Source organism: Myotis daubentonii, chromosome 10 (genome assembly GCF_963259705.1).
Source record: "Myotis daubentonii chromosome 10, mMyoDau2.1, whole genome shotgun sequence".
Classification (NCBI taxonomy): domain Eukaryota; kingdom Metazoa; phylum Chordata; class Mammalia; order Chiroptera; family Vespertilionidae; genus Myotis; species Myotis daubentonii.
Genome location: NC_081849.1, coordinates 76,264,606 through 76,277,656, shown reverse-complemented (window position 1 = coordinate 76,277,656; position 13,051 = coordinate 76,264,606). Strand labels below are relative to the sequence as shown.

General features: G+C 35.8%; 1 protein-coding gene and 1 pseudogene across 4 annotated transcripts in view; both read right to left on the bottom strand.

Annotated features, from left to right (window-relative positions):
* The window catches only part of CDK13 (cyclin dependent kinase 13), a 123,710-nt gene that overhangs the window by 70,695 nt on the left and 39,964 nt on the right, over nucleotides 1–13,051 (bottom strand). For 2 of the 4 annotated variants that reach the window (XM_059655734.1, XM_059655736.1), the window contains exons 3-5: nucleotides 12,746–12,916; nucleotides 11,360–11,514; nucleotides 9,219–9,389 (exon numbers count right to left, since the gene is read on the bottom strand). In XM_059655734.1, coding sequence (XP_059511717.1) covers nucleotides 9,219–9,389; nucleotides 11,360–11,514; nucleotides 12,746–12,916 — 497 coding nt within the window. The remainder of the gene's footprint in view (nucleotides 1–9,218; nucleotides 9,390–11,359; nucleotides 11,515–12,745; nucleotides 12,917–13,051) is intronic. The other 2 variants (XM_059655735.1, XM_059655738.1) reach the window with 1 other exon arrangement.
* LOC132211294 (dnaJ homolog subfamily C member 9-like) lies at nucleotides 3,426–8,772 on the bottom strand (annotated as a pseudogene).

Genomic DNA, 13,051 nt, shown 5'->3' with positions numbered 1-13,051 from the left:
ATCAGAAATAATCAAGAAAGAAGTTAACAGACATGACTTAACAGTTCTAACTGTAAAACTAAGGATACAAAAAAATACACTGCTCTTTGAGAAAACAAGTTAAAAAATCAAGTACTAAATATTTGCAATATGTAAATTTTCAAGACATTTGTATGAAATTCAGAAACTTTCTGCCTGAAATCTGCAAAGGAAAAAAAAGCAAAACATTTCTTCCTGTGGCCATCTTTGCCTTTAATCCATACTTGCTAGAAAACATTTCTAGCTTTAACAGGAGGAAATGAATTAACCTAAAATTTGGAGTCCCAACCCATATATTACCACTGAGGATGGATAGGGACACTCCTCCACTCTTCTTTGAACTTGTGTTCTTTTCCTTGTTTCTTTAACACCCCCCCACCCCCGCCCCCACCACCACCACCACCACCAGCCCCAATCCTAAGTTCTTAGGATAGAATATCCAAGACAGTCAAAGAAAGTCATACTCACTATACTGCTAATGTAGGCCATAGGGTAGAGACCTTGTCTATCTCATTTACTGCCTGCTCCCAGCAACTAGAACAATGCATGGCATTTAATAGGTATTCAACAGATATTAATTTCTTCTAAAAGTATTCATGGATCTTATTTCAGCATTTTTATTTACCTCAAAGTCACATTCATAAGTCTGTATTCCCATAGGTCAGAGAGACAGGAAAAAATGTCTAAGAGGTAGGGGTTGGGGGGTGTGAGTGTTGTCAGAGAAGGAAGGAACTCGCACACCTCTCTGTCTCATTGGTATTAGTGGTAGAAAACCTAAAAAGGAGTGCATGCACATTACATATTATAAGAAACTAGTGTCCCAGTGCACGGATTCGTGCACATTGAAAGGAAATTAATTAGAATAAATATTTTAATATTGCTATTCGTCCTTTCTCTATAATAGAAGTGTCAACCAAATTCACGATTGACAATGACAGATCAAAACACACGCGTGTGTCTGGTGAGAGCTTTATATGTATCATGCATGCACGAGTCAACTTAGCCTTTTATTTGTTCGTTTGTTTGTTTTTTAATCCTCACCCAAGGATATTTTTTCATTGATTTTAGAGAGTGGAAGAGAGAGGGAGAGACAGAAACATCGATGGGAGAAAAACACATTGATTGGTTGCCTCCTGCACACACCCTGGACAGGGCCTGGGCTGGGGAGGAGCCTGCAACCGAGGTACATGCCCTTGACCGGAATAGAACCTGGGACCCTTCGGTCCACAGGCCGACACTCTATCTATTGAGTCAAACCAGCCAGGGCAACTTAGCCTTTTATATATATAGATTGTGGCTGAGAGTGGCAGTAGCAATAAAGAGAGAAATTTATCAATTCCTGAAATGGCAGAAGAGAAAGGTTTGATGATTAGACCAGCCTGGAAACAAATTATCTCAAATTCAGAGGTGTTGACACCAAAAAGAGGTTCAAAGAAAACCCGAGCTCTCCAAGCTTCAAACTCTAAAAACTTGAGAGCTTCTGGCTCTTCACACTTCAGGGCCTCCATTCCTAACTTATTCAGGCCTCCAGTGATAGAAAGCTGAGTAAATAAATGTGCTTCCACTACATGAAAGGTGATAGGAGTAAAAAGAGTAGAGCTCTATTAATGCTACCAAAACTGGGAGTATGAGGGAACAGGTGTGTATTGGCCTCAAATTTGAATTTCCAATGCTTTTCCCACAAATATACTGTGATACATGGAAATTAGATTTTTCACATCCTATTAAAATAAACTGAAATGACTATATACTTGAAAAAGAATATTTCTAGTTACTATTTTCATTTATCAAGTATTGTGTCTATCAAAAGAATGGCTCTAACTTTTCCTGTACCTCATTTCTTTCTCTGCTCCTCACAGATTTTTTAATGAGGATTAATATGTAAGGAGCTTAGGACAGAACCTGGCTCCTTTTTCAAATGACATAAAATACTAACTCATTTTTTGGATTTGTTAAAATTTTCTCTAATTTTCAAAAAGTATATTTGCTTCTACTTTTTTAGTACTGTTTTCATAAAATTTTTGGTCTACCTCAAAGACAACTGTATAGAGTTAAAGAGTCAAAATTATTATTTCTAAAGACTAGCACATGAACTAACCTTTGTGAATTTTGGATTAATTTAATTTATAAATTCAATATGTTTAAAGCAACTTTATCTTTCAAAGTTACCTGGCTTTCTAAAATCTTTACCTATAACTTGCTTTACCCATAACAGTATCATCACCACCTAAAAAGGCTATTTATTATTTTACTCAACTTCTCTTTAAATTAATCATGAGTGCTCCATTAAATTGTCACCTTTTAATGTAACATGCTGTAAGAGTTGGCTACACAATGAGAGGTATGTGCAACCTCAATGACATTCTAGAACAAGACAAATGTAACCATTTAATTTTTAACAGTAGTGAAATGCGGAATTAAAATGAAATGCGCTGTTTTCCTCTGGGCAGGATGCAAAGGTGATTTCCTGGGTTCTTGTCCAGGTGGATTCAAAGAATGAAGCCATGAAAAAAAGGTGGTATAGAAAAAGGTGGAAATGTATTGGGAAATAAGCACAGACTCCCACATGGAAAGGGAGAGAGAGACCCACTAAGTCAGTGATGGCGAACCTATGACACGCGAACTCATTTTTTTGGTTGATTTTTCTTTGTTAAATGGCATTTAACTATATAAAATAAATATCAAAAATGTAAGTCTTTGTTTTACTATGGTTGCAAATATCAACGAATTTCTATATGTGACACGGCACCAGAGTTAAGTTAGGGTTTTTCAAAATGCCGAGCTCAAAAGGTTCGCCATCACTGCACTAAGTCCCTCTTCTCTAAGGTTTATAAAGGCTACCAGTTGTGTCCTGATATCCCCTCTCTCTTGGTTACTATATAAGCAGCTTCAGAGCTCAAACCCTACGTGGGGTTCCTCTCTTTTTTTGTGTGTGTTTTTTTTTTTTGCCTCCTTTGGCCTTCCGCTTCCTTTTCTGAATGAGTGGCTTCCTTTCCCTTTATTCTATAAATGTATACATTTTGGCAGCTCCCAGCCCCCTCATTCTATGAATGTATGCCTTCTGGCAGCTCCCTTATTCTGTGAATATATACCTTCTGCAGCTCCCAGCTTTGCAGCCCTGTATTTCTCCCCCATGGACCCCCTAATTTCTAAAGCTTCCTAAACCTGTCTTTTTTACCCCTAAAAACTCCTTTTATTAGCAAGCCAGTCCAGCTAAAATTCCAATTGGAATTTTACATTATGTCCTAGATTTAGTATCAATAAGACCCCTGAGAAGCCTTCTTGGACTTCAGAAAGCCATGGAAAGGAAGCCAAGGCCCTCTTTCACTGCCACTCCAAGTCATACTACAATGAGTATGAAACAGATGCATGGGTAACATAACTGGGGTCTTTGATGACATCCTTTTGGTTTAAACAATTTCAACTGGATTTTCTGTCACTCTGCTGAAATCACTCCAATACAGTGTGGTGGTTAATTATATGTGTCAACACGGCTAGGCTATAGTGCTCAGTGTAGATATTGCTGTGAAGATATTTTTTAGATGTGATTAATATTTATTTTATTTTTCAGAGGAGGGGTAATTTTTTTAATATATCAAAGCATTCTAATGCATTAAATTATATTTTAATACAATTAAAGAGTATTTTAACCTGTTATAATCCAAACTGAAAACATGTCGTGCTCATCTCAGGTAAGTTATGACACATAAAAAAAAGCTCAGTAACAAAAGGCTTGTTTCATGCATACAGCATTCAATGTATTTATTAGTCTATAAATCAAGCGATTTTCAGTTGAACAGTCCCTAAAAACTTCCATATGTTCTAATGAATACATATAATTAAATTAAATGTAAATGAAAATGTCTGTACTATTCTCACAAATCAGTACCATGAGTACAAGATAACAAGCCACTGATGGCTTAAGTCATTTACCCAAACTCCACCAGCCTTTCCTAGGTGAGAACACAAGTTCAGACAAACTCAGTGACCTGCCTAAGGACATTCAGCAGTAATTTCCCAATGATCATTTAAAACTTAACAGTCATGTTTTACTTGTTAATTTATTTAATCATGTGTAAGTCTTATAAAGGTGCCTGAAGTGCCTGTTATAATAAATACACACATCACTCAGAATATTCTGCAGCTCACTCTTGTGTGGCAAAATGACAACTGGTAAAGGATGTATAGGCAGACGCACATTCTAGATAAATATCCTTGTATAAAATATCCACAAAAATGTTGTCAGAAGTATGTATACCAACCTCCCCCTCTTCCCTCACTGATCACCATCAAATTCCTTCATAGGAGGACCTCACAGAATGTCAGGGGATTTCTAGGATATACTAAGATGTGGTTACCATACTCAATATGAATAATTTAGACAGGAAAGACAACTGTTCCCGAGGGTTGAATTGACTTGTCTTTAAATCTGGACTATACCTTGCCTACAATGGCACCAATTGACACTTAAGGACTTTTGAAGAGAAAACTCCATTATTTCTTTTCATTCTTGAGTACTCTGCTTCCATCAGAGATAGAAAATTGTCCATTTTCTTTTGACCAACCTTTTGTCTCGCTCTCTCTCAATGATTGCTCTCAAATTATCTTCTTTTTCAAGTCCCAACTCCTTCCTGCTCAATTCTGCTTCTTTAGCCAATTCCTGAGCCCTCCTTTTCCTAGCATTCATCTTTTGCTTCAATTCTCTGACAAAGGCATTATAGGATGGGACCTCTCTAGCATAAATAGCTTGCTGAATAATGTTCTTTATCCTGGTTCCTCTGTATACTACACACATAGCACAGACTCCATGACCTAATCCATGTCCCCTTTGAAGTCCAGATAGGCCTATTTAATATCAGCCAGCTCTTCTTCTGAATCTCCTTGTCTTCTTGAAAGCTTGAATGTCTTATAGAGATATATTTTTAAAGAGTAACATCCAATATACCTTCCAGTCTTAACCTTGGTTGAGCACACAGCAGAAACCTCATCCACTCTCCCTGCTCATCATACACGGCTCTCTGCCACTCAGAATGCAATACTTTCCCGAGAATCTGGAAGTGGCAGCTGGCATCCTCCTTGTCGTCCTCATCCACCTGGTCTAGGTGCAATTGCAGGGACACCTTGTGGTGGCCGTGTGGGACCTTGCCTCACAGGGCACACGGACACTGGGTAAAGGTAGGTGATGGCGAACACTTTCTTATACAGCTAGTTTAACCAATCAATCACAGCTAGCTAGATGTGACTAGAGCTTTTCAATCTTCTTGAAACGTCTACAATCAATAATTGGAGACTACTTCTAAACTTTCAGAAAAAAATTCTTTTTTTACTTCTGGGTCAACACCATTCCTGATGTTTGATCTCCACATAAATTTCATTAGAGGACTAAAAGTAAAATACTAATTTCTTCCAAACCTCCATCCCCTCTGCTTAATTATAAACAATTATTATTATATTATCGATCTATTTCTGCCCTCATGATGTACCAACAAGCTATAAAAACAAATTTTACTGTGTACTTACTATGTGTAATATTCTAGGATAAGTGTTTCATATGCATTATTTCATTTAATATAACAAATCTATGAGTTAGGTACTATTACACCATTTCCAGATGAGGAAAACAGTATGTAATGATGGAAAAACCAAGGATTCAAACTATATTCTTAACCACTACATGTACTTCTCATTATTATTACCTTATTACATCTGCCTCAAAAGAACATTATTTCTTATTCACCTATTTAGGAAATATTGGCAGGGGAAAGCCCCACCTCCACCCCTTTCTATTTCCACTATACCTTCCCTACTTTGCCACAGATTCCTTTTCCTTTAAATTCTTTGCCATAGGTTATCTCCTGGTAGACACCTATATATTCTGATTTCTCTATGTTCTATAAACTCTGAATTTCAACACATGATACTAACTCTGTTTCCTTGTGACCCAGAAAAGGAAGTCATTTTTTCCCCTGCAAAGGATTATTTGCTATAATTCACTGAATATAACTAAAGCACCTTCCTATATCTTTTCCTGACTATGCAAAATTCACAATCATGACAGGTTCATTTGGTTAATCTGGAACAGACTACTATCTGTTTTATAAATACTTTTCTCCTCAATTCAACTCAAAATTTACTGAGCACTAACGTTAAGAGAAACATGGAAAAGAAGGAAACCAGATGGCTATATAGCTTTTCTGTTAGTCACTCAAAATATAAACATTCCTACTATGTAAAAAAAAATTAACATCTGTGCTAGCAGGTTTGGCTCAGTGGATAGAGCGTCGGCCCAAGGACTGAAGGATCCTGGGTTCAATTCCAGTCAACAGCAGGTAACTCGGGTGCAGCAGGCTCCATCCCTGGCCCTGGTCAGGGCATGTGCCAGGAAGGCAACCAATCAATTGATGTTTCTCTCTCTGTCTCTCCCCATCCCTTCTACTCTCTCTAAAAATCAATGGAAAAATATCCTCGGATGAGGATTAACAACAACAAAAAACCATATTTAACACCAACTAAGAAAAACATTAATACACTAATAAAAATGGGCAAAAGACATAAACAAGTATTATATGAGTAAAGAAATTATATGGGCACAAGAAATCATCAATCTCCATGGTAATAAGAAATTATTAAAAAGATAAAATACAGCACAAAAAACCATTGATCTTCATAGTAATAATATTAAAAAGATAAAATACAATTTTTTATCTGTCAAATTGCTAAAGATCAAATAAAATTACTATAAATGCTAGTTCAAATACACGATAAGCACTGCACTATTATTGTTAAAGAAGGTAAAAGTTAATATTTTAGTTTCTTGGCATAGATTTAAGGTCAAGCACCAATTTTGGTCCTAACCTACTTCTACAGCATCATTTTCTACAGATCCACCACTTCCCCCAACAGTTATCCCTCTCAATTCACACAGTATTTTCATCAGAACACGGAATTCTTTTTTTATTGATTTCAAAGAGAGAAAGGGAGAGGGAACAAGAGAACCATCAGTGAGAAGAGAGAATCACAGATATGCTTCCTCTTGCACATACACTATTAGGGATCAAGCCCACATCCTGGGCATGTGCCCTGATTGGGAATTGAACCGTGACCTCCTTGTTCATGGGTAGATGCTCAACCACTGAACAACACTGGCCAGGGTAGAACATGGAATTATTGAAAGCTAGTTGGGGTTTTTTTTGTGTGTGTCTTAAATAATTTTATTGTGATCTAATTCACATACTGTACATTCACCCATCTGTAAAGTGTACAATTCAACTAGTTTTAATGTATTTGCAGTTATGCAACCATCTTCACACTGAATTTTAGAGCACTGTCATCACCACAAAAAGAGCCTTGTACTCATTGTCAGTCTCCACTTACAACCCCCTCTCCAAGTCTCTAGCTAGGGCTCTTAAATTGTGTGTGTCTATATTCAGCAGAAAATAGAAAGACTGGTCAGGTAAGGCCTTACTAATGAATAAAGCAACATTCATGTTGAGACCTACTGGATAAGAAGTTAGACTTTTAAATCAGGTGCATGCATATTTGTGTGTAAGTGTGTGGTATGTATGTGCTGGGAGTGCAGACGTTTAAGTCCAGGAAAGCAGCATGTTTAAGGCAGAGAAGTGCAATGGCATATGTAATAATTCAAAAGGCCAATGTAAGTGACGTTTGGTGAGCAATCAGAAAAATGGCAAAGATGGGATTGAAGAAATGGGCAGGCAGTGTGTCCCCACAGGTCAAAGAAACAGGAGGTTCAGGGTATGATGGAGGAAAAGCAAATATTAATTTGATTATAGTACTAGGGTAATAAAAAACATTTCCACACAATCCTCAGATATAAAATTTTAATTAAATTTTACTATCCAGTTAGAGAAGTAATGTTTCCCTTTAATGAATGAAGGGATAAACAGTTAATAAGGCTGCACTGCTAATAAGCTATGTCACAAATCCCAGACACACTCGCCTAAGTCAAACCAGTATCCTTTCAACTACACAATAAGTAATGAAAAATAAAGTTAAAAATACAAAGTGGATTAAAAATAAGGCTAAAGGAATATGAGCTTTATTATGGCAAAAACTAATGGAAGTGACATAGATTAAAAAGATAATTTTGATGATCTCCAGAGTGCATAAGAACACTCTCAAACAGAAATTCCTTTATACAAAACAATTATCGTGTATCAATCATTTTACAGTGTTTTCCCCAGAATAAGACTGTGTGTGTGTGTGTGTGTGTGTGTGTGTGTGTGAGAGAGAGAGAGAGAGAGAGAGAGAGAGAGAGAGAGAAAATGAGAATGAGAATGAGAATGAGAATATGTGTGGTTGAGGATAGAAGGAAGTTAAGACCATGTTCAATCAGAACATACCCACTTAAATCTGTTTTATGCTAGAGTTAGGATTTTTGTTTTTTTAATATATTTTTATTGATTTCAAGAAGAAGGGAGAGGGGGAGAGAGAGATGGAAACATCAATGGTGAGAGAGAATCATTGATCAGCTGCCTCCTGCGCGCCCCCTACTGGGGATTGAGTCCCCAACCCATGCATATGCCCTTGACCTGAAGCGAACCTGGGACCCTTCAGTCTCCAAGCCAATGCTCTATCCACTGAGCCAAACCAGCGAGGGCTGCTAGAGTTTGTTTGAAAAAAAATTCTGCTCTTCAAAAACCATAGATTATAAAGGAGGTAGCATTGGCTCCAAAATCTTACTCTGAAGATCTAAAACCTACTGGCCAGTAGAGCTTTTCTTTTACCCATCATGTTCCCTAATGGTATACACTAATTTCTTTTCAACTTTTCTGCTAAAAGCCAACCATGTACCAGGTACAGTTTATTCAATGCAATTTCAGGTAAGATTTTTGACTTCACACTTTTAGAATTAATATATAAGCCTACCATAAATTTCCTTATATGTTAAGACATTATAACATTAAAAATGTAAGGTATAAATAAATATTCTAAGACTACTATAAATTATTTCTCAATCACACTGATGCTCAAAAACTAAATATTATTAGTGAATATTTTATGTGTGATACTGGTAATTGTGCTTTGATGTCTACTTGGGTGACTCAAAAACCACTGAAGTAAATAAATTAACTCTTCAATTCAACTACATTTACTTAAGTGGTCAACACCTATAACAAAATCTGCAAGATAGCTTAATCATGAATACACAGATTGGTTCATTAAATAAGCACACATACCTTTATCCTTCTTAAAATCCAAAGCATCTTCTTTATCGGTAACTATCTCCTTCATATTGATAATACTCTGATGAGTAAGCTGCCGAAGAATTTTAATTTCTCGAATTGCGGTAATTGGAAAGCCTTCTTTTTCATTATCGAGACGTACTTTTTTTAAGGCAACCATTTCTCCTATTAGAAAATTAAATAAAATCAAGTTACTAGCTAACAAAAAACAAAGGACATTTTTCTTAATTTTAAATTTATTTTAATTAATAATATTTGTTCCTACCTCTTCAAGTTACAACCCAAAATATATATTTAGTTTCCAACATACCACATTATAATGTTGAGAGTTTAAGAAATTAGATCTCTGGCTAAATAACTTATGAGATATTTATCCAAGCTGTGGAATACCATACAACTGTATAAAAATATAGGGTAGGTGCATATGTATTGTTATTTTATGCTCTCCAAGATAAATGAAAAAAGAATGATGAGAAAGAGTAGATAAACTACACTGCCATTTTTGAAAAGTAAAGAAGATAAATATATACAATAAGCTTATCCTATATAATAAAAGCATAGTATGCAAACTGTCCCCTCAACTGGGAGTTTGTCCGGGAGTTTAATGAGGTGGCGGGGCCAGCCGGGGGGAAGGGAGGGACGCCCTGGCCAGCTGTGGCGGGCGGCTGGGGGAAGGGAGGGAGTACCTGGCCAGCAGCCGCTAGGGACCCTACCAGTGTACGAATTTCGTGCACTGGGCCTCTAATATATGCATAAGATCCCTCTGAACAGAAGAGAAAATTCTGTAGATTGCACAGGTGAGAAATGCTAAGACATATTAACTTGCCTAAAGTTGGCCAATTATCCAGTAGTGGGATTCAAAATCTGGTTTAGCTGTTTCAAAATTTGCTCTTCCCACTGCTCTAATAGCCTAATAATTTACACATATTTGTGTCAGATAAACCCTAAATAATAAGTAAAATACACACATGCATATATACAAATTCTATTATAAGAAAATATTCATCACTATAATGAAGGTTTGTTCATTCTACTTTGGAGAAAAAAGAACTCTGTATTTACAAATTTTTTAAAAGAAAAATGTTTTTACCTTTAGTAATTAAAATGTATTTGACTCTTTTATAGGGAATTCTAAAATGTGGGACTTCTTATTTTACTAAACAGGTTTAAAGGTTATAATTTAATCTATTTTTGATAAAGCAGAATCATCATTATCAATATTATTACTCCACGCTATAAATGCCTTCAGGAGGTTCTAAGCATAAGATAGTCCTCCCCGTATTAAATGGCCTGAATAGCCGAAACCGGTTTGGCTCAGTGGATAGAGCGTCGGCCTGCGGACTGAAGGGTCCCAGGTTCGATTCCGGTCAAGGGCATGTGCCTGGGTTGCGGGCACATCCCCAGTGGGGGATGTGCAGGAGGCGGCTGGTCGATGTTTCTCTCTCATCGATGTTTCTGACTCTCTATCTCTCTCCCTTCCACTCTGTAAAAAATCAATAAAATATATTAAAAACAAAACAAAACAAATGGCCTGAATAGCTATGCTATTTTAATCTATTGGTTATTTCAACAAGGAATTATAAGATTATACTCTGACTCAGAGCATTACTTTGTAAAATATACAGCCTCTGACAGTTACATTTTCCTCTTCTGCAAGGCCTTTTAAAACTTTCTCTCAGGTTCCTGATTATGTTCTGAAAGATTCAGCTGCTAAATCTGGCCTCCAAATAAAGGGTAATTTCTACAGAAGAAAAAAAAAAAAAGATTTTGGCCAAAATAAGTGTTGTATAAGGCTTACTACAACAAGATTTATGACTAAGTCTAATAACATCAATATACTTTTTTTCTTCTTATTACTGACGACGTTAATAATTTACGCACCATAAAAAAAGAAACCTAAATCCCAGCATACTACATATTACAAATACTAAACACTTTTAGAATATAAATATATGCACACCCACTTACATGTATTCAATTCTTTCTTAAGTGCATATATAAAATAGCAAGATGAAACAAAAACATAATAAAAATTTAACTGTTTTCCTGAAAATTGCTGAAGTTAGTTATTCCTTAGAAAAGAAGCACAAATACATTCCATAGTCCTAAAGATCCACAGCATTTGGCATTCTTACCAGTGTCTTTATCCCTGGCCTTGTAAACTTGTCCATAGGTTCCTTCTCCAATAATTCCGATGATATCAAACTTATCCACGCATCGTTTTCCCCAGTCAATATCTTTTTCTTTGATTTCACCATAGCGAGGCCCACATATTCTATCAAATATAGTTCTGAAGTTTTTATATACAATCAAGCAAACTGAATAAACTGTTAAATACTCAATCTCCTCCCACCACCTAATCCTACATCCTTTATTTCCCCATACCCTTCCACATTTGAATGCAAGTAACTCCGGGATTTGGTACTATAAAATATCATGAAAGTCAAGGTATCAATCTCCACACTGACTCTTCTTTTGTACAATAGCACTTAAACTGTGGAAGAAAAGACGTAAAGCTTATATGAAGGACTTTTAGAAATAAAACCTCATTTGCAGTGAGTGGAAAAAACCTTGGTATGAAGAGCCAAAGTTAAGTTCTCTAACATACCTCCAGAAAGTTTTCTTTTTCATTCATTGACTATATATCTGCTTTCAAAACACAGAATTTTGATAATGAGCATTACCAAAAATCTAACTATAAGGCTCACTGACAAATTTAGACTTATGGGAGATTAAATTATCTTGAAATGGAAACACCAGAAAGACTTTAGTCTGACAGTACACAAGTATTAATAAAATCAACACTAAGGAATCCACACTTTAAGTGTGTGTGCGTGTATGTGTGTGTTATACATATGATATTTGACATTCTTTAACAAAAATGTAGTTTTGTAGTATTTTAATATTCTGTAGTAACAGAAATTCATATAATGGAATAAAGCTATTAATACTCAAAGAAAGACTATTTTTTAAAGTTTTCTAGCTTTCTGCTCCATACTAGAAAAATCATCTTATATTCTTACAATAGGTGCTACCTGAACAGCAATGCTTACAACGGATGTAACTTTTACACATTCGATTGGTTAAGTTAAAAAAAGAAAAAAAGAAAAAAGAAATCAACATTCTCCCTGCTTGACTGATGCAGCCAAGGAAAGACCAGCAGCTTGCCCATTACTAATTTTGCTTAGGATTACTTAATGCTGACTACCACCTGCCCAATTTCAGTGTTTCTGTTATTTAAATATCTTCATTATAAAAGTTATCTTTAACACATACAATAACCCCCAAAATCAATACATTACAAACTGTGAGAGAAAGTTAAATTTTATTTTATTAGTCATTTTGAATAGGTATGCAGGCAACTAAGAAATTTTTTTCAAAACTCTATTAAGAGTTTATTCAGATATTTAAGTCGAACAAATAAATACACTTTTTATTATTTTAAATCTTAATTTTGTGTTTTATAAGGACCCAGAATCACCTCTGGTCAATTTAAGAGCAGGTAGAAAGCAAGCACATACTTAGGCCTCCTTTTATTATGTAACTGTGTTGCTGTTTTCTTTTCCTCTGGACTCTTTGAGAGATCATCTCCTCCTGGTAGCTCAGGGGGCAGTGGTAAATCAGCAAGTAGACATCGTAATTTCTTTTCTACTTCTTTTTTAACTGCTTTTACTGAAATATTTCCTCGTAAGCTAAAAAACAAAGGAGTCAGACAAAAATAAACAAAGAAACCCAAACCAATAAAACTTTATTTCACTGAAAAATAAAAATGCAGCCAAGTCTTATATTTAAGTAGCATACAATGGCAAAATACTGAACTATGTTTC